Source organism: Drosophila takahashii, chromosome 3L (genome assembly GCF_030179915.1).
Source record: "Drosophila takahashii strain IR98-3 E-12201 chromosome 3L, DtakHiC1v2, whole genome shotgun sequence".
Taxonomy (NCBI): Eukaryota; Metazoa; Arthropoda; class Insecta; order Diptera; family Drosophilidae; genus Drosophila; species Drosophila takahashii.
This window is the reverse complement of record NC_091680.1, coordinates 23,795,304-23,816,995: the sequence shown is the minus strand read 5'-3', so window position 1 is coordinate 23,816,995 and position 21,692 is coordinate 23,795,304. Positions and strand designations below refer to the sequence as shown.

At 36.3% G+C, this 21,692-nt stretch overlaps 2 protein-coding genes across 6 annotated transcripts in view; both read right to left on the bottom strand.

The window, feature by feature from the left end:
• The window catches only part of nuf (rab11 family-interacting protein nuf), a 48,339-nt gene extending 27,761 nt beyond the window's left edge, over positions 1-20,578 (bottom strand). For 2 of the 5 annotated variants that reach the window (XM_017142004.3, XM_070215669.1), the window contains exons 1-5: positions 19,855-20,578; positions 9,189-9,343; positions 8,834-9,122; positions 8,265-8,333; positions 7,495-7,539 (exon numbers count right to left, since the gene is read on the bottom strand). In XM_017142004.3, the coding sequence (XP_016997493.2) occupies positions 7,495-7,539; positions 8,265-8,333; positions 8,834-9,122; positions 9,189-9,321 (536 nt within the window). In that variant the 5' untranslated portion in view covers positions 9,322-9,343; positions 19,855-20,578. Of the gene's footprint in view, positions 1-916; positions 1,080-7,494; positions 7,540-8,264; positions 8,334-8,833; positions 9,123-9,188; positions 9,344-19,854 lie in introns of those variants that run through there. The other 3 variants (XM_070215670.1, XM_070215671.1, XM_017142010.3) reach the window with 2 other exon arrangements.
• saturn lies at positions 4,761-5,717 on the bottom strand. Its single transcript, XM_017142015.3, has 2 exons — positions 5,397-5,717; positions 4,761-5,338 (listed from the first exon to the last, which is right to left on the bottom strand). Exons 1-2 carry the CDS (start codon positions 5,613-5,615, stop codon positions 4,838-4,840), a joined length of 720 nt encoding a protein of 239 aa, XP_016997504.2. The 5' UTR covers positions 5,616-5,717; the 3' UTR covers positions 4,761-4,837.
• Positions 20,579-21,692: the final 1,114 nt, after the last annotated feature.

Here is a 21,692-nt window from a genome sequence, read left to right as displayed (position 1 = left end):
TTACTATTTCAGCGGTGTTGCCAAAGGGTGAAGCACACCTTGCACACTCACCTGGCCACGCCCCCTGCTGCCTTCCCCTTCTTCAGTTGCCATGGTTTGAAAACCGCTCATTAAGCGCCTGGGAAGTTCAGCTAATTGAAACTATTAAAAACAACTATTTTTTGAGAGCCTTAGTCTGGTTTTCGTCTGGTTACGAGAGTATCTCGTTTCTTTTTAGATTTTTTTGGATAATTTAATTATGGAAACATAGCGCCAAAGTATTCATTAAAATACCTCAAAGCCGGAGAAAGGCGGCAAATATAAAAAGATTACGATAGGAGATAGTTAAAAATTATTTAAATAATTATTCTTGATATTTTCTCCAAAAAAAAAACTTTAAAGGAAAATTTAATTATTATTATATGGTTATAACAAGAAATATTTAAGTAAAAAATGTCTTCTACGAAGCGTTTAAGTAAATACATTTTAAAAATTACTACATTAAGTTACTTGCGAAAAATGTTACCTAAAAATATTCATTAATTTGCAGACACAAAAGCTGTCACCAAAAGTATTTTCCACTCTCAAGCAAACTTTTACCCCAAACAAACATTTTGTTGTGCTTCAGTTGGTTTCTTCAGAAATGGTAACAAAATTTCAAGGGGTCAAGAAATGTCGCGATTGTTGCGATTTCCAAAGAAACAATGCCTTGAGTCACAGAAAATATAAAGAAGAAATGTGCGTCTTTTGTTGCCGGACAAGTGAAAGTATTTATGGACATGTGGGCGTTACCTTTTCCAACTAACCTGAAATGGGCGTGTCTTGTGAGCTTTCTTGAGAATTAAATATGGACATAACAAACAACATGAATAAAACTAAGTGCAAAAACAACAACAACTAGATTGTGAAGAATTTTTAGTGAGGATTCAATACGCACTTGTCTCTCAAATGACTGCGACGACGGTCATAGGGGAAAAACTCAAAATATTCATCATCCATTTGGGTGAGATCTGTTTCCTTTTATACAATTGCTTGGTCGTAAGCAGTTTATATTTTATCGTTGGGTTAGCTCATTTGGTTATCAGTTATAATTGTCATTGGCCGCATTCTAGACGTCATTGACTTTAATTTGTTGATTTTAACCGATAAGGACTATTTCATTATCTTTCCGATAAGATTACAAGCTTGAAAGAGTTGAACAATAATTCTTTGTGTACTAAAGCATTACTGATGGCTCTTTAAAAGGCAATTAAAATCATTTGAATTTTAAGAGACTTTATAGACGGTTTATTTAAAGCAGTTTAAATTTATTAAATGAAACAGAAAAATGTTGGTCGATTTTTCAGCATATTTATGGTCTTAATGGCATTTAACAATTGATTTTTTGGCTGAAAATGTCCATACATTTTTCTTTCATATATTTACGCTCGAAATTAGCACATAAGCAATTATGTTTTATTTCTGATAATTAAAAAGAAATTTTCACAATTTGTGGGATTTAAAAACTATTTATAGTTTTATTGGCATTTGTATATATTTTTATCAAAACAATAATGTTTGGTTATCATGTTTTTTTAAGACCTTCCTGGATATAAGGCTTTTTACACTACTGCAGGCAATTTTTACACCTCCATTAACTTCACTTTTTGTTTGGTTTATGAGCCGCTCGGCAAATTGGTGGCTCGTTTTTGCCACAGAAGAAAAGGAAATTTCGTTCGAGAAAACGCACTCGCACTCATCATCGGCAAATTAGACACACTTTCGCAATTGACGGGTCCGCCGGCCACACTTCACTTTTCATTACGAATCTCCTCAAGCCGAACATCCAAGCCAAGCCAAAGCAAACCAAACCGCAATTGCTGCAGCCGATGAGCGGATGGTTAATATTTTGCCAACACGCCGTTGGAAATCGCTCTGATAACGTCGTTAAACGCTCTCCGCCAGCGAAATCGAAATCAAACTCAAAAATCGAAAAGAAAATCGCTGGAAAACTGCACTCTCGACTGCACTGGCCAACTAGCAATGAAATTGCGGAGCCCCATAGGGGCAGCATTTATACGGCTGCTCTCCGGGTAATTAAGGCTATATAAATCAGATTCGATTTTGATTGATGGCTCTCAACAATGCGAGCAGGAAAGGGCGATATGGCCGAGCTGGAGATGCGGTGAAATGTGGCAATGGATCGCACCCATTGCGAGTGCACTTTAGGACCGCTTTGAAAAGTCGATTACTCTTTCGACTCCTAACGCAATCAAAAGCTTCAGATAATTGGCCATGTCGTTACTGCCTTTCAAAGGTGTTGAAATAAAGGTGCAATATGAAGAGAAATTATTGGAAAAGTACCTACTTACATATTGAGAAAGGTATGAAAGTTGAAGAGCAAAGATCAAAATATTTTTCATCCGATATGGTTCTTGAAACTTTTGATTTACAACCCAGAGTTAATTCTGTATTCAAGCAGTTATTGGTTATGATAAATAAATATTCTAGGTAGATGAAAAAGTAGGACAAACGTCTTCTTGACTAGTTAGTCATTTTTAATTTTAATAAAATTATAATACAATAATTTTTAATTAGAAAAAGTTTTGCTTATAAAAATTTGAATTGTCAAAGACATTACTAAATTTGTATTTATTGAAATCAAACCAATAGGGGTTTATAAACCCATTTGAAAAATTCTAGTACCTACAATGTTTTTGATACTTTCCAATCCACCTATTTTTACCTGGCTGCCTATAAATGGGGCTTTAATTTGGATGAATGCATGGGAAAAGTGCAACACAAAAGGGCGTGGGCCCCTTTGGAAACCCAGGGAAAAGTCACGTGCAAAAGACGAGACACACATGTCGAAGAAGATGGGAGCAGAGGATAACGCACGAGAAGAAGAAGACGGCGAAGACCCCCCGATTTTGCATGGGAATGTGCAGTATATAGCCAAAGACTGCGCTTGTTATTGCGGCTATTATGATGGTAGTTGAACGTCATTAAGGCGTGACGCCGTAAATTACCAAAGTGTAAACTACAGCACAAAACTATGTACAAAATCTCATAAAGCCGCGCAGCTCAAATTAAAAACGTTTTCTATTCCGTGGAAAGCGAAATGTATGGCCAAAAACAATACCGAAAAAAAATCACAATTAAATCTATTTGCACAAATGTTTCACATACGACGCGTTGTCTGGGGCCCCCGAAAAAATATATAGAAACAAAGGCCGCACACAGACACTTTCACATACTTTTGTTTTCTCAATGGAGGCGGCGGAATTTTGTACGATTTTTTTATTTATCTATTTGGTTTTATACCGGAACACTAGTCACAGACTCTCGGGCGATAAATAAATATTCAAATCGGTCCAAAACGACGACAGAAATTACATCCGTACGCGGCTACAGTGAACTTCGGACTAAAGTGAACTAAAATTCCCACTTTTTAGCCGCCTGCCAATCCAAACAGGTTCGACGCGGGAGAGCCAACAAGCCAAATAATAAACAAAACGGAAAGCAGGCCAAAAGAGCGAACAAGTGTGCGGTGTATGGGAGAGAAACTGAGAGGGCCAAAACCATTTTCTTTTGCAGTTCAAACGGTTGCCAGACAGATGGAAATAGTTAACAGGTAAATGTTAAAAGAAATGCATAATAAATGGCAAACTTACATACTAATTTTGGAAAAAATGATCAAATATTACTTTCCAAACAATACAAAAATCCATCGATTTCTATGGTAAAGTGAATAACTAGGAATTTATAAAAACATACATGCATAATATCAGTGAGTAATTGAGTTGTGCAAAACTTCAGCTTAAACATGTAAGAATGGTTCTCGGTGGAAATATAGATAGGGTTACCTTAAATTAGGATAACAAATTAGATGTTTTGGAAATATCGAAAAGATACAAAAATGTTTCTTTGGTTAAATAAAGTTAGTTATGAGTTGGACAATCTTGGACATTATTTTATAAAAGGAAGAAAACTTCATAGCCGCTATTGAAAATTTCAAATAAATAAAATCCATACTTTTTGGCCAACAGCAAATTTAAGACAACATTTTTTAATGCTCCTAGTTTACACTAACAAAAGTTTAATTCTTATCTGGTTTATGGAATAATTCTGATCAATTGTTTTACTTTTTGAACACCATTTGTTTTTACCAGCTGAGATTTTTTTATCATTAAAATTATGTTAAACTATTTTTCATTAACAGTAGAGTTTTCTTTTATATAATCTGGCAGCTCTTCTGCAGCCTCCCACGCAACTTGTTTGCTGCCAACATGTTGGCCGGCGAAACTAAAAACTAAAACTGCACAGCATCAACAAATCTGGCCAAATAAACATTCTCAAGTATTATGGCAAGTACCTAAAAGCGAAGCCAAATTGGCGTCAAACGGAACTTTCGAGCTTTTTTGGCTGCCAAATCATTCAAATACATGCAAGCAAAAAAAGTGGAATTGTCGCCGAGTCTGCCAATTAGCCAAGAAATGCAAGCCAACTGCCAACAAAGTTTGGCCCCCGCAAAGTGGCTTGGAAAATGCCTCGATTAGGCAGCCGGCCACCTTTAAGGCTAATTGAGGGCCGACAACGGATAGACTTGGGAATTATGTGCGGAAAAAAACAGACAGACAACGAAGCGGGTGAAAAGTACAACGAAAGGCAATTGAAAATTGAAGGCAAGATGTCAAGGCTAGACTCTAGGACTGTATAATACAACAAATTAGGAAATATTAACGAAAACTCCAAAAATAATATTTCTATGGTATTTAAGATATTGAAATATGAACCACCAATTACGAATTATTACAAATCATTTTATTAAACGTGATGTAACATTATTGCCTTTACTATCGCAACCATACAAAACATTCTAGATCTTCCATTCTGGACCCGAAATTGGTATAGGACGTTTACGAATATTTATTTGATCCAATCCACTTGGCTCGTCTAATTTATCTTTCAAATCACGTGTATTTTGAGATATACTCCTTTTCGGCTTTGGTTTTATAATCGGTTTCTTTGGGGTTGGGGGTTTATTCACTGGCAAATTCTCCTCAAATCGCACCCTATTTTTCACCAGCGGAACTTCTTGAGGCTGGTGTTCTGCAATCTCTGGTTCTGGACTATTTTCCTCCTGATCTACAGTAGTTGGTTCAGGGATCTCTGCCGATTCAGGAGACTCTAAAGAAGTTTCACCATCGTTTTTGGCCTCCGCTTCATACAAGGCATCGAAAACATTTATATCCTCATCAGATTTAGTGTTTTGTGGCTGAGACACTATGGCCGCATTGAGGGCATCTTGCAACATGACCATATCCTGGTTTACAAACTGAACACGATCTCTCAGTGATTGGATCTCCGACATGGGCACCTATCAGAAAACCATTTAGAAACCTTATCTAATGCAAGTTTTCTATCCTTTAACTTACTTCATTCCATCTCCGTCTGAATGACTTAACTGCCAGCCAAGAGAGTCCAATCAGGACAATCGTAAGAATCACCAAGTAAGTCGGGGATCGATCCCATACCAAGAATCTCCACAAATCAAGGCCCTTGAGCATAAACCAGCAAACCGATTGCCAAGTATAGCAGTACGGCGATATCTTTACCGATGTTTGAAAGTCAATATCGTGGCGATATTCCCACATTTTACAGCTGAATTTTTGTTGATTTGGTTTAAGAATTTTGATTGTCTCGCAAAGAGGACAAAATGTTGCTAGCTATTATATCAAATTTGAACTATAACCCCAGAGGCATGAACAACATTATTTTCATCGAGTGCTAGATTGAACAAAAGCTTAAAAACGAAAACGACTTTAGCCACTATTGAAAAGAAATAAACGGTTGAATTTCTACTATTCCCTTTCCATTTTTAGATTCAAATCTTTAATCTCTTCCCACAATTTTCCCTTACTTAATTGTTCTCGGTTCTTTAAATGCATTTTCCCCCACCATTTCCCAGCGCAGGTTTATTGAATGCCAAGTGCAGACACTGGGTAAAACATGTTCCCAGCAGATGAGCAAAAACAAAGGCATTTGCATGACAAACTCAAGTCGACCAGAGTTGTAGGAGCTTCGAAAAGACGAAAAGCCATGGGAACATCAAGGTCCGGAAAGTTGACAGAGCAGCCGCAATTTACAGCCTGCGTGGGGTTAACTGATTTCCACACGCCTTAAATGCAGAGGAATCTAATTACTTTTACAGATTTCTCGCATTGTTTCAAAGTTATTTATCAAATTAGACTTTGGAAATTAAGATATCGAAAAATCTAAGAAAGTCATTTATAAAAATAAAGAAAAAAATCTGAAAATAAGTTTTATCAAAATGTGTAAACAATTTTAGGAACCAAAGATATATTAAAGCAAACAATTATAAAAACAATTTATAACGGATCGGCCAAAATATGCCAAAATCGATAAGACATCAGCAGACAGAGTTTTATTTTGGGTCAATTTTTATTCGCGACTTGACAAAAGTGCCGGCCTAAATTCTGAAGAGTAAACAATTGCCGCAAGTTAAACCTGTTTCTGGACCCTCTCACTTCACTTCCTCTGATCGCTTGAGCGAAAAAATAAATTCCAACGGCATAACAACCCCAGCCAGTCAGCGAAACTTGTAAGCCAAGTTAAGGGGGAAGGAGTTGGCCAAAAGGGGGGAGAGAAGAGGAGACTCACATCTTCTACCTTCAACCTTTTCACTTCGTCCCCGAGAAGAGTTCACAAAAGCGGCCAAACTACTTTTGGCCCAAGAAGATGGCAGCAGAGCAGGAAAAGGCGGTCTCCAGTTGACAAGCAGAACTGCCAAAGGAAGTTATATAAATACTGGCAGATCCCATCGCAAAGTTCTCATTGTATTAACTTAAATCTCTCGCTATTAATCTGATATATTTATTTGACTTTTGTTATGGTCTCAGTTGCAATTAAGTCCCGGAGAAATGAGCAATTTTTACTCGTTGTAACTTTTATGACAGCCCGCAGGCTATAATCATAAATTTCGGTCTTTGGGGGTGGTGGCGGAATGAAAGCTCTTGAAAATTACCCAATTGAACATTGGGTTGAACAACAATTGAAAAAGGCGAAGTAGATGGGAAAAAACTGATAACTAATTTGGGCAGACGAAAAACAGGCAATTGAGTAAGCCAACTAATGGAAAATTGGGAAAAATGTAAGGAAACTTATAGCTGAAATTAACAAACTTGGAAACAAGATCTCTGATAAATGATTTCGTTGTTTGAGAAAATTTCAAATGCGTTAGGGTAAATATTTCTTCAAATTAAATTTGGTAACTAACAAAGAAGGCAAATTGCAACAATTTTAAAAATTAGGCAAAAAAGAGTATTATATAACTGATGGATCTAAAAAATATTTTATTATAAGTGTAAGACACCAATAGGATTATTCATAAATTAGTTAAAATATTTTTATGTACAAATAAACCAAAACCAAAATGGGTCAACAATGGGAGTTATGGTTCTTATGAAGCTCTACATGAAAACCCAAAAACAAATTATACTTGAGATGGCTTACTGTCTCATGGATCCCCAACGACGCTGGGATAAACTATCAGGATTGCTGTAAGAAAAATGTTGATCAATTGGGGTATTTTGTAGCTTTAATTGTTGATAATTTATTAAGTTAATAAAAGCCCTAGTTGCTAATCAAAGAATATATTTATGAACTATTTTTTGTAGAAAGATGTTATGAGCCATTATATTATGCCAGACACAAAAATTAGCCCTCATCACTGTATAATTTAAGAGAATGCTACGACTCTCTTACGGGCAGGTGAATTGGAAACTCACCACGGCTTTGGCAAGTTGTTGAACAAAGGCGGAAATAGTGAGAAAGAGAAGGGTGAACACGACTGGAAAGAGAGGCATGATCACTGTGATGTGAGAGATTCCGAGACCCGAAGACAGAGACACGCATGAATCACGGCCCAAAGCGTTTCATGTGCCCAAGACGGAGCATAGAAAAAACTGGTTTCAATCTGTGTATGCATTTTTTTGTGCCCCTCACATATACTCGTAAATACGCTCGAACACAGGTTTACATAAAGAAAAGGTTAACTATTCAAATACGCTTTTTTATATTGTCTTTTTTTTATACGGACAGACAAATTGAGAGTTTTGAATTGATGAAGTCGCTGGGCCTGGTCAGCATTATTTTATGTTCACGGCTATTACGTATTCAGCCCGATTATGTGTGCAACCTTATAAATGTCTGACAACTAAGGAAATTCGCATTCGCTTCGATTTCCATTTTGGGAGTTGGCCCGATCAAATGAGCGAGATTACCTGGTGGGAGTTCGTCTCAGACTGCGCCTGGCCCAATTGTCCCGCGGCATTATGTTTAGTTCATCATCACTGCAACAATGAAATCGAGTTAATAAAGTAGTCAGTAGCTTAGACAATTGAAATATACAAGGCGTTTCAGTGTCAGATATGGCTAGCGATTAAATTCAAATTATCACCATTAACTGATTATAATTTAATTCGAATTTGGATTACTTAACCTCCTAAACAGATCCAAAATAAAAAGATTTGTTTTAAATTGCGCAAGTACATGAAAAATTATTTTGAAAAATCTAAATGTATATAATGTTTTAGTATATATCAAAAACTATACCTATTTATCTGATGGATAATGCAATTTAATTTTTATGAATAATAATCGATTTAAAAATTCTTCTAGTTTAATAAAATGCTTAGAAAAGGTTAAACCTTTTTTTTAAATTGTAACATATTATTTAAAAAGAAAGGATATTAATACTTTTTAGAGGTCTCTTAATAGAACAAATTTTAATATATGTTTTTTTAGTACAATTGACTTTAGAAACGCTATGTAAAATTCTTTTAGGACCTACTCTTGGGGTGTTGATGAACCGACGTGCGGGGCCAAATCGAGTTCGATACCAGTGCTGCCATTTAAATTGTTATTTCCGTCGTTCGAGTGTCCACTGTGGTTGTGCTGAGAGCTGGTATTGCCCACGCTGAGATTATTATTATTGTTGTTAATAAGGTTGCTGTTGTTGTTGCTCCCATTGGAATTGGTGCTGCGACCTTCTCGAAGTTGGGTGGGATACTCATTTTCGCCATAGCCCTCAAAGGATTCGCCATCCGAAAGCGATGAACACTGAGATTTGGCAACTCCCGCTATAAATTACAAAATGTTGTATTAAGAATTAATTTATTATTTAATTAAAACCATTTAATCCTTACCTGTGCTAGAGGGCGGACTGCTGGGGGTGGGACTACTATCGCCTGACATTGTCTCCGCGAAGAGAAAATTATTTGTACTGGCCTTTATCGAAGCATTGCCATTAGGTAACTGGATTCGGGGCATAGGAGCCATTTTTGGGAAAAAATAACTGCAACTGAAAAAGAGAATAGGAAATTTAAAGGTTTAAGTTGGTGATTGTCTGCTAAATGGATTTAGATATTCAATTGACTACAGTCATGACATGCAGGTCAATAGGTCAAAGTGCTAAACCAACTTCGACATGCAATTGCAAAAAGTTTAGCAAAAACGCAAAAAGAGACCAACAATACATTACTTATTGATTGAAAACTTAACGAGAAAGTTGGCTGCTCCTAAACTACCTACACTCATAGAAATTTTTACCTAAATACTAGAAAAGTCGCCCTAAAACCGCGGTCGCCCTAAAGCTACGAAAAATTTTCTTATTATACGGGTGGCTAGCCCTAAATATACGAAAAATCGCCATGAAAAATTTTTTTTAGGGTTAGTTTTTCCAAAAAGGCCAATTTGCCCTGTTTTTTAGGGCGAAATTTTATGACGCAATAAATGGATACATACATGTAAAACATGTTATGTACGTGTGTGTAGTTGACAGGTCAAGACAAGTTAGTAAGAATGGGTAGCCCAGCGGTCTAAGCACTCGCACTTTCAGCTTTGCTGTTTGAAAATACAGGTCGTGGGTTCGATTCCTGTGTGAGTCAACACTTTTTTTTTTTATTACAGTTTTTATTACTAATTAAGTTTTTTCGTCCGCGTGTTAAATTTAAAGAAGTCTTAAAAACCTAAATACATATGGACATTCTGAGTTTAAAGACTAATTTATGTTAAGCATGCGAGGAAACGGCCCGAAATATCCCAGTCACCAGCAAAAAAATACAAATTTTTGTTTGTATAACTTAGACCGCAAGAAAATAAGATGTGTACAGGGTTTGTACGTTGCATAGCGCGATGGGACTGTGGTGCAGCGGTAGAGCGTTAGACTCCAACTCGAGAGGCCGTGGGTTCGAACCCTCGTAGAGACACCTAATGTTTTTCTCAAGTAAGTTGTTTTTTCTCCTTATATATATCTCCTTAATTCGATTACAAAGATGATTTTTCAGTTATAACCGGCGCTAATACAAGTCTGCTGCCTCCTGCCCACAACAGCAACGTCCAATATAGTGACAATTCAACAAACAAATTATCTGAAACGATGTTCGCGTCTGTGTGTGTGTGTGTGAATGTGTTGAGTCCAGTTCCCAGGAAATATCAACACACAAACCCCCCCATCATTGAAAAATTAATTGATTTTTTTGTGTTTTTTTTGGTATTATTTTTATGGCGATTCGCCCTAGATTTGTTGCCTAGTCGCCATTGACCCCCGTTTTAGGGCGATTTTCCCTGTTTTTAGGGCGATTTTACCGGAAAATTTCTATGAGTGTAGTGCACTTAGTTAAATGAAATCTTTTCCAAGAGGTCAATACTCCCCAAATAAAAGTAAAAATAAACGTTATTATGCTTCTAAATTTTTGTACAGCACAAACAACTAATTGTTTGGTCATCAAAGTATTTGGTATTGTTAATGGCATTTCCTTCTTAACCAAAACTTGTCAGGCTGTTCAGGAACGACCTTCAACAGGTGCCTTTTTCCGTTTCCGGCATCGGGAAAATGAAAATTATCAGCCTAAAACGTCATTAACTAAATGGGTCGAGGCTTTTCCGTGGACATTACTTCCCTTCCTGGTCACTTGCATTAGTCCCCACTTTCCCTCCCCTTCAATTACCCAAAACTTTGAGGCATGACTAAGACCCTAAGTACTTTTACAGAAGTCCCTCGATCTAAGCGTGAGTAATTACCTATATTTCTTTTTTAATTGGTCGTGGCTCTGCCTCGCCATCATTTTCGGGTTTCTTTCCCGAGTTTCACGCTTTCGTTTCTTTTGGGCATTGTCACAAAAAAACGGTGGGTGTTCAAAGGGAGATGGAGAAGGTAGAGTACAAAAACCTATAAATACTGTGAGTACAATTGCTCGAGTGTTGATGTCTGATTGATTGATATGTCAGGGCCGTTAGTTGTAGAAAGCCAAATTAGGTCAACTTTTGTTTTGGGGATAAGGTAAAATTACAGTGACAAATAAATAGATTCCGTCAAAGAAGTAGTGTTTAGGATAAACAACCAAATACACTCATAGAAATTTTTACCTAAATACTAGAAAAGTCGCCCTAAAACCGAGGTCGCCCTAAAGGTACGAAAAATTTTCTTATTATACGGGTGGCTAGCCCTAAATATACGAAAAATCGCCATGGAAAATATTTTTTAGGGCTACTTTTTCCAAAAAGGCCGATTTGCTCTGTTTTTTAGGGCGAAATTTTATGACGCAATAAATGGATGCATACATGTAAAACATGTTATGTACATGTGTGTGTAGTTGACAGGTCAAAAAGTGAGTAAGAATGGGTAGCCCAGCGGTCTAAGCACTCGCACTTTCAGCTTTGCTGTTTGAAAATACAGGTCGTGGGTTCGATTCCTGTGTGAGTCAACACTGTTTATTTTTTTTTATTACAGTTTTTATTACTAATTAAGTTTTTTCGTCCGCATTTTAAATTTAAAGTAGTCTTAAAAACCTAAATACATATGGAAATTCTGAGTTTAAAGACTAATTTATGTTAAGCATGCGAGGAAACGGCCCGAAGTATCCCAGTCACCAGCAAAAAAATACAATTTTTTGTTTGTATAACTTAGACCGCAAGAAAATAAGATGTGTACAGTGTTTGTACGTTGCATACCGCGATGGGACTGTGGTGTAGCGCTAGAGCGTTAGACTCCAACTCGAGAGGCCGTGGGTTCGAACCCTCTTAGTGACACCTAATGTTTTTCTCAAGTAAGTTGTTTTTTCTCCTTATATAAATCTCCTTAATTCGATTACAAAGGTGATTTTTCAGTTATAACCGGCGGTTATACAAGTCTGCTGCCTCCTGCCCTCAACAGCATCGTCCGGTATAGCGACAATTTTACAAACAAATTATCTGAAACGATGTTCGTGTGTGTGTGTGTGTATGTGCTGAGTCCAGTTCCCAGGAAATATCCACACCCCCCCCCCCATCATTGAAAAAATAATTGATTTTTTTTTGGTTTTATTTTTATGGCGATTCGCCCTAGATTTGTTGCCTAGTCGCCATTGACCCCCCTTTTAGGGCGATTTTCCCTGTTTTTAGGGCGATTTTACCGGAAAATTTCTATGAGTGTAGCCGAAGAAATAATGCGAAAAATACTTTTTGTATTTTAAGTTTTACACATGAATGCCTATATTATTTTGGGGGTCCATATAGATATGATTCATACTCATGAGTAAAGCGAGCATTAATAAGAATTTGTATGATCATTTTGTGATAAAAAGACTAACGCTAAAATCACATAATTTAGAAACAACTAAAAAAGGCACTTTTATCAAAGCCTAATTATTTAAATATTTTATTTTTGTTTTTACAATCTTTTCCATTGATTTTATTCAAAAATTCATTAAATACCATTTACTATGCAATACCTTTAATCACTTTACAAATTTCACTTCTAACAATCCATATTAGATATCCCATCATGACCAACCCATCAATTTCATAATAAACTAATCATAAACTTGTGATTAAATATCGATTGTACGGTTAATTCGATGCAAAACGTTTTTAGCTGGAATAATATGCAATAATGAGCATAAATATGTGATTAAGCAGAAGAGGCTCGAAGAGTGAAGTTCAAATGAAAGAAAAGAAAATAGTAAACACACAACCGACAATCCAATCGAATGAAATCAAATGAAATATACCATTGACCAACCCACAAACGGAGGTAACTTGGAGGGAAATGCAAAAGCAAAAGAGCAACGAACCTTGGACGAACCCCACGAAAGCAACAACAAGTGTGCACTGAAAAAATCGATGAAAGTTACTCAAAATAAAACAAAGCTAAAAAAAAACCGCACACAAAAATGTTTTTTCCCTTATGCAATGTTTTCTTTGGCTTTGGTTGCTTTGCATAATGTTTTCAAGTTGGGCGTGAGTTTTATGAGAGCTACCACCCCCAATAGTTCACATGGCTGAAAGCTATGACATTTGATTAACTTGGCTAATTCCGACTGCTGCAGCAGGTATTGCTGTAATGAGTGAGTAGTTACTAGTCGGCCTCTATAAGAGATCCAAATATTTTTTATTTTTATTTACTCAAACAAAATAAATTTCATAATAAAGTAATTTAAAGGGTATTTAAAACAGCTACAGTTCATTTGGTTTTTATTCTTATTTTCCCTTCTATTACATTATATACAGTAGTTCTTAATGCAAATGGCAATCTCTAATGCCAGCTGGTTTGGTCACAAAAAAGGCAAGAAATATCTAAATCAACAACCAGCTAAGCAAGAAGTGCAGTTAGAAGAGAAGACAAAACCGCTCGGTTTACAGTTACTGCAGATGCTCAAGGGGTTTTTAGCTTTTCCGAGCTTCCCATGAGATTTCCCCTCCGCCCATTGAGATTATAAAATATATTTCCCATGAGCAGTTTTCTTTTGTTTCCAGCTTCGTTGCCAATTATTGTTACCTGATATGCAAAGTAAAGTAAGAAATATTTGAAATAGAAATAAATGAATAAAGAATGGTGTGAAATTTTAAAACAAAAGGGAGTCAAGAGAGATAGGTGAAATAACGAGGCAAAGAATGTCGTGATCAACATGGGTTGAGCTACCATTGGAGATCGGAGATTGTAGGCATGCAATAGTTTTGGAAGGACTGGAAAATCTATTGCATTTTTGATTGCTGGCAGTTGTCTATATAATTTTATTTAATGTATTATTTTATTTACTTCAACTAGTTGAAACTCAAGTTTTCCATTCTATAATTTTTTAAAAATCTCTTTACACACTAAATGCCTTTAAATCTCACCCATATTCGCCCATTAACCATTAACCGAGTGACCCAATCCAGCCTTGAACCATTTCTCAGGCCACTTTCGATTCATTAACGGCAACAACAGAGCGCATAAAACTGAGGCACTGCAGTTCATAAGGCCGAACCATTAGCCATATGCTAAAGATCAAAAACCCGATCCCGCCCCCGCCAAAAATGAACAAAACTCATATATGTGTGCCCAACTCTATATGGAATTGTATAATTATAGCACAATTTGAGAATCGGAGGGGGCGGTGCGCTGACAGCATGCAACTGAGTTTCGGTTTTATTTTTATTAGATGTTATCCGAGACTTGACCAGCTGGCTGCCCTCCCCGATTGCCCCTGCTATCCACTTTATGACTAATAAACTTGAACTTGTGCGAGAGAAAACAATTGAAAAATTGAACCGATGAGAACAGTGAAAGAAAAATAAAAAGGGGGCAGTATCTTTGGGATTATTCAATTACTTGTCAGTTGTTTTGTCAAATACACATGTAATCCATCCATCCATCCATCTATCTCAATAATTATGCAGATGTTGTGTTGTTGTCGCAATAATACTTGGGGATTATGGAACCGCACGTACCAAAATACAAGAACCGAGAGCCCAAGGAAGCTCATTAAAGATTCCTAGCCATGTGGCAAAGGGGCGAGTTCGAATTCGATCCGACACAGAGAGTAGATTGCACATTTCAAGTGAACTATATCGGAAATTCCAACGAAAAACCCCAATTCAAGCGAGGAAAGTGCGGAGATTTCAACAGATCCTTTTTTTTCTCAAGTGGCAACAGATGCGGAGATTTTTTCAACTACCTGCTTGAGAGATCGCATCGTATCGATAAGCAGAAACAGCTGTTTTTCAATTAGTTTGGCTCTTCTCGATAAACCATCTTTGAAGAGTTATATGCGTATCTAACTTTGCCGAATCTTTTCAGAAAATATGCATCGAGAGGCAAACGTGTTTAATGCTTGGAAACGAGAATTTCGACCCGCGGCAATTAATTTCAAATATAAAACGTGCTTTCTGTGAATATTCAGCGACACAGTAATCAATTGCTTAAGTAACTCACAAAGGCAATGAGAAAGACGTTGAGGGTTTTATCTGAAACTCGGAATTTATTTTAAAACAGGTTCGGGTTTTTACTTTAGCAAAAAATATAACAGTTCAATACGGAAAATATGTTTTACAAAATTATCATTAACATTATAAGCTCAAACCATTTTATCTCTGGCTTAACCCTGAAATAAACATATCTAGTAAATTAGCTCCCCTAAGTCCCAAAGTAAACGCCTCACATAAACAATCGAAAAACGCCCACAAAAAACAGACACAGTATAATAACAATCGAAGAAAAAGACAGACACCAAAGAGGTTGAGGCAATATTGATGAATTATACAAAACACAGACTGGAAAAACAAAGAGGAAAATTTTGATACAACACTTGAATCGGAAAAATTGGGTCAATGGGGGGGAGTGAAATGAAGGGGAACGTGGTGGAACTTAATAATGAAACGGCGACAAAAATTGAGGAAAAGAAAACAATTAAGTGAAAAAATCAAAAGAAATTAAAGTTCTAAATTTTGGATTGTATATTATTAGTTTTATTTATATTGTCTACAAGAAAGTCAAACATTTTAAAGCAAATATGGATTAGCATACCTAAGAGTATTTCTTCTGGAATTATCTTGAAAATGTAAAGCCTGATCCAGCAACATTTCTCATTTTAAGTGTTCATCTTTTAATCCTTATGTCGCTGACACGCACTGTATATTCCCCTTCGCACTCTGTATACTTTGAAATCAATTAGTAAGTCCACAACACGTCTGAATCAACTAAAAGACAAATCTCATTTGCGACTATGTTGACATATTTTATTTTAGCTCGGTGAATTTATTTTTATGCCTCGAACTGTCGGCACCCATGGAGGAACTCCCTCTACACATCTTTCTCTCTAGTTTGCACTCTATTTTTGATCCGGTGAATGCTTCGCTGGCAGTTCCCGCTAATTTGTGTCCCTCCCCGCAGGTTTTAAATTCTCCGTGCGCACACAGAAAGCGGAAGCCAAGGAGACCCGTAGAGAATCCACAAGAGCGAAAATTCCACGTCAAGTTTTTGGTGAATGCCTTTGCTGAATGAATAATGAGGCAGGCGTGCCGTTCCCTATTTTACTGAGAGGGGTTAAAGGGACGGAAGAAATCCAGGCAGAATCCGTAGACCTGTCTGCAAGATCTTAAACGGAAGACTGGGGCAGGTCAGGATGGGCAGGCCGGAAAAACACGGATTTGTGTTGCATGTTTCGGATAAAAATAAAGAGTTAGGAATTTAAAAAAAGAAGTATTACGACAAAGTCTGAAAAGTAGTTCCTAACTCTTTTTACATTTTTCGACCCGTAATAATAAAATCTATGGATTTTTAAAAAAACGTTCAATGATTTTTTAACAATATTATACTGATTATTTGACATTTTTATGCTTCACTAATTCAGTTAGGAAGCTTTCGTTGCGGCTTAAAACAATTCAAGCATGGAAAACAAGCCCTAGTTAGTGTATTTACTCAAAAGTAAATACGGAAGTGTATCACAGATATAAAACCTGGTAAATATGTACATTTGTATGTATATTTATATATGTGCAATTGTAAGATGCACCGCCAACAACAAAGATGAAAAGCAAAACACACACATTCAACCACATGGCAACACATGAGGGAACAACAATAAAGAAATGAAAAACGCAGGAAACAAAACAGACTGTCATAAAATGCGACACCTGTTTAAAGTTGTGGCCGTACCCCCACACCCTAAATACCACCCCCTCCTCCTCGTCCATCTTTTGAGTTCTTTTCGTGTGTTAGCAATGCATTTCGTTTACCGCAATTATTTACTTTGGCTTGATGCGGGCTCTTCAAAAAGGTAAAACAAACCAAATGTGGAAAGAGGATTTTCTCAACAAAAAAAAGAACTCTGAAAAAGTATAATATTTAAAGAAAAACTACAAAAAAATATGTAGATATTCTAAATATATATATTTTATAATTTTTGTAAAGACCAGAGGTTTTACTAAAACAAAACAAAATTTTAGAGATTGGTTCTATAAACGATATATTTTATTAAATTTATGCCATATATGTAAGTCCAATTTTAATTAAATTAATTTTCCCAGAAAATCATATTTGATATCTTATCTGATGATCAAAACAATCTGTAGATGATTGATACTTCAATTTAAAATACAAAAATAGATAGGTATAGTCATTTTTTAGAGTGTATAAAAAACAGTATAAAGAAAACTTAATTGATGGCTTCTTCTTTTTGGTGCATTGAACCGACGGCACAGGTGGAAGAAGAGGAAGTTGAAGACGCGGCATTTGACCCAGTTTGATGGAATGGCATTTGAATGCATTTCCATTTGAGTCGCTCATTCAGTCAGTCGGTCGATCAACAAGTTTTTTTTTTTCAGGTTGTTGTTTAAACCAATTAAATGTCAATTGGCGACGTCATCTGGCTCTTCAATCAGCCATTCATTCAACCCCTCACGAGAGCTTTTCTCACCCCCATCCAAACAAGCTTCTGGCACAATTGAATTCTTTCACACACTGTCTTCTCTCTCTTCATTTGGGTTTCTTTTCGTTTCTCTCCATTTCATTCTTGTTTAGGTTTTGGCACAATAACAATAATAGCAACAACGGGCACGAGTTCTCTCGTCATTGCCTTGTTTATAAACAAAAAGAAAAAAAACCTGCCGTGAAATAAAATTAAAAGAAATACGAAATCTTTTTATTTCAACTTGTTTACCTTGAATCAGCTGAATTGAAGTTCAAGCAATTAATTACACTCAATTTTAGCAGCGGTTTTTTTTACATTTTTCTCGCTTTTGCATTTATTGCATTTTGCTTTATACGTTTTTGTAAAAGGCTTCTCAATACGATAATTAAAATACTAATGACTTTTTGTTTAAATTTTTAATGGGTTAACTAACTGAAAGGGAATATTTACTGGTGATTTATTTAAATTATATGTTAAGTTGGGAAATAAGTGCATTTTATACATTTTTGAAAGTACACTTTTATATTTTTCGTTATTTATGAGGTTTAAGGCTTCTCTATAAGTTAATTAAAATATTAATAACCATTTGTTTTAAATGGGGAAGTCTGTTTGTAAATTATATGGTGTGTTTTTAAGACACCCCAGCTAAAATTAAAAAAAAAACGAAACCCAAAAACAGAAAAGAAACATTACCAAAGCCGCATAACTGTGCCAAGGCGAAATATTCCAAGCCAGCAGCAAAATTTATTTCTTTCTTGTTTTTTTTCCCCCTTTTGTTTGCTGGCCAGTATTGTTTTTCTCTTTTTTTTTTTGGCAGACTTTGCAAAGTGCAAATGTGAAACGAGAACCTCTAAACCATGTTAAGCAGAGGCCAAAATAAACTTAGGGGAAATGGACGCACTTACAAACGAAAAAATATCAAATTACAATGTGCAGCATGATGCAATCGCAAGAGGAAGCAGCTGCCTCTGCAGATTTTCCATCTTTGCCCAAGTAAATCTCCGATTTCTGGGGGAAAAACCAAGAGGAAGATACTCGAGTGCAAGATGAGCCACTTGTAGGGCTGTATCCTGTGGGATAAGGACATCGATAAGGCAGGTGGTCCGGAAGTAGTTGACAATACACCAGCACTTTAATTAATTAATCGGTGGCACAACTTCCTCGAACTCAAAAACCACAAAAGCCCAGAAAAAGTGAGCGGGCGGGGAGAAACAAAAGCTAAAATAGCAAATAAACCAAACAAAAAGTCAACGATGTCTCTGGCTGGCACGAAACCTGGCTCAAACCCACAATAACAAAAGCTATGGGGGAATTGCAGGCGAAAAACAAGGGGAATACGAAAATCAACAAATAAATAAAAATAAAAACAATTGCGAATTTTCGCATTCGTGAAAATGTTACAACTGTCCCACACAAACACACTAGCCAAATAAATAAATGAGCAAAAGTCGTTTACTTAATTGCCCAAAAACAAAAGAAAAACGATACCAAAGTGTCTCATCCCAAGCTTTTTCAAACGACATTTGAGAATCAATAATAGCAATGCGTGTGAGTTTTGGAAAAAAAATAATATATCCTATAAGAACTCAGTACCCAGTAACTCAGAAAAAATCGGTTGGATAATATTAATTTATTATTAAAATTAATAGTTAAAATGGATTTTCTATTATAATGACTTATTGAGTACTTATTTAAAAAGTATTTTACTTTGAAATATGAACCTCTTGGTAAAATAAATGTAATATAACTTAAGTTTTTTTAAAAACCTTATCACATTGATTCCAAAACTATTTTAACAAAAAATTTGTATAAATCGTACTAGTTTTATTGACTTAAGAGAGTAGAAGTAGGCGTAAATATATACATATGTATGTGTAACTAACTTTGTGCATACTAAAGATCAGATTAGATGAGATCATTTTGCATTATGCCTACAAAGATGATAAAAAAAATGCGATAGACATTTTTCCGAAAATGGTACTACATGTTTGAGATCATTTGCAAAATCTAGTTAAAATACCCCAATTAGTTCTCCCTATCTCCCTGTTCTGGTTTTCCCCATTTTTGCTAATTCGAGAAAAAAACAAGAACAAAAACAGGGCTTTTGAAACATTTGCTAATTAGCAGCCGTTTTGGAAACAGTTAGTTTTGGGCCACGCACCTGTTGAAATATATTTGCTTATCCAATTGGAGCAGACGACTGACTTGAACGGTTAACGGGACATGAATTTGGTTAAAAACAAAAGAAACGAATTATTTGCACTTGGCGAAAAGCCACAACAACAATTGAATGGTGAAAACACACACACACACACGAACAGACCCACACGCGCGAGTAGGAGGGAGGGAGACGGAGATAGCCGGCGGAGCGCAACAGTTAGGTTTTCTTGTTGTTGTACTTGCTGTATTTGTAGTTGTTGCAGAACAGGTAGTTGCACATAAAATTTCCTAAATTCAGCTATTTGATTTTCTTTACTTGATTTTATTCGATTTGTTTGCACTTTCACTTAGGTCTGCATTTTCGGCATATCAAGACACTTTGAACTTTTTGTATTTTTGTGTGTAAATTGTAATTGTACGCGTGCGTAACGTTGGTAACGTCTTTAACTTTTTCTTTTTGTTGTGATTTTTGGGGTTTTTACGTGGGAAATTATACCGCGCGCGCGCTATCGAATAAAATGTAAGTATTAGTAATAAAATGTCAAAACGTTTAAAAAGTTTAATATTGGCCCCAAGTATCCGTTGTTTCCTTTATGATTCTATAAAATTCGATTACACGCGCGCAGCACCAACCAACTTTTTTTGTTCACAGATTCAGAAAATGCACACTCCGCGTCCAACCGACCGATTTCCCGTTTTTTTGCTTTTTATTTCGCTGTGTTACCATGTTGTATGGCGCAATTTTTCCAGTACCAAATAACGTAAGTGCAATAGAAACGTAACGTAATTGAGGAAGCCTACTATTGCATTTTCGCGGTATTTTTCTTGAGAACGGTCACACCGAAAGCGCCGCTACGGCCGAAAAGGGAAACGCAGGTATCCGATACATCAACTATCATGTAAAATGTCTATCCAAGACATTAACCCATACAACAAATAAAACTTTTTGGGGACGGTTTCTCGAGTAAAGCCTAGTACTCAGTACGACGAAAACTGCTAGCTAAGCATAGGAGTAAGCGAGAGGCAAATAGGTAGCTAAAGCCTTTAGCCGGGGACTTTTTTCACCGCGGTACTCAGTTGAGCTAAGGAAATGGTAAGGAAATACCAAAAAAATACTATATTTAGCGGATGAATTCCGATGAACGCCTTTAGCCGCGGCCCAAAGAATAAAAAATTTGATCTTTGGCTGTGTTTGTGCAGAAGCGGTTTGCCAATAACAATGTATAAATGGAAGGAAAACCACAAAAACCAATGGAAAACTGCCTGTAGGAGTTGCTGCAATACATATCGCCATTCCAACAGGGAATTTAAAGCTTGCGACCCAGGTCGGCTTAACATTTTGAAACATTTCAAAATTGGCGCCAGTTGATTTGTTTGCTGAGAGTAAGACCATGCTACATGCATTGCGGATGAAGTCCGAAAACTTCGGACACACTAAAAGATTAATATTTTTCGACTAGTAAAACTCTTAGCCGAACTGAGTACTAGGCTTAAAGGCGTTCATCGGAATTCATCCGCTAAATATAGTATTTTTTTGGTATTTCCTTACCATTTCCTTAGCTCAACTGAGTACCGCGGTGAAAAAAGTCCCCGGCTAAAGGCTTTAGCTACCTATTTGCCTCTCGCTTACTCCTATGCTTAGCTAGCAGTTTTCGTCGTACTGAGTACTAGGCTTAATGGGCAACTTCCTCTTGGCTGCTGGCTTGAATCTTTCGCTTTATTTTCACAACCTGCGAATAAAGGAGATACTTGTATTAATAAATAAGCTAAATAAATACTTAAGTCGTCCCTGAAAGTAAACCCCTGCCCATTCCCATAATAAAAAAAAAACACAACACT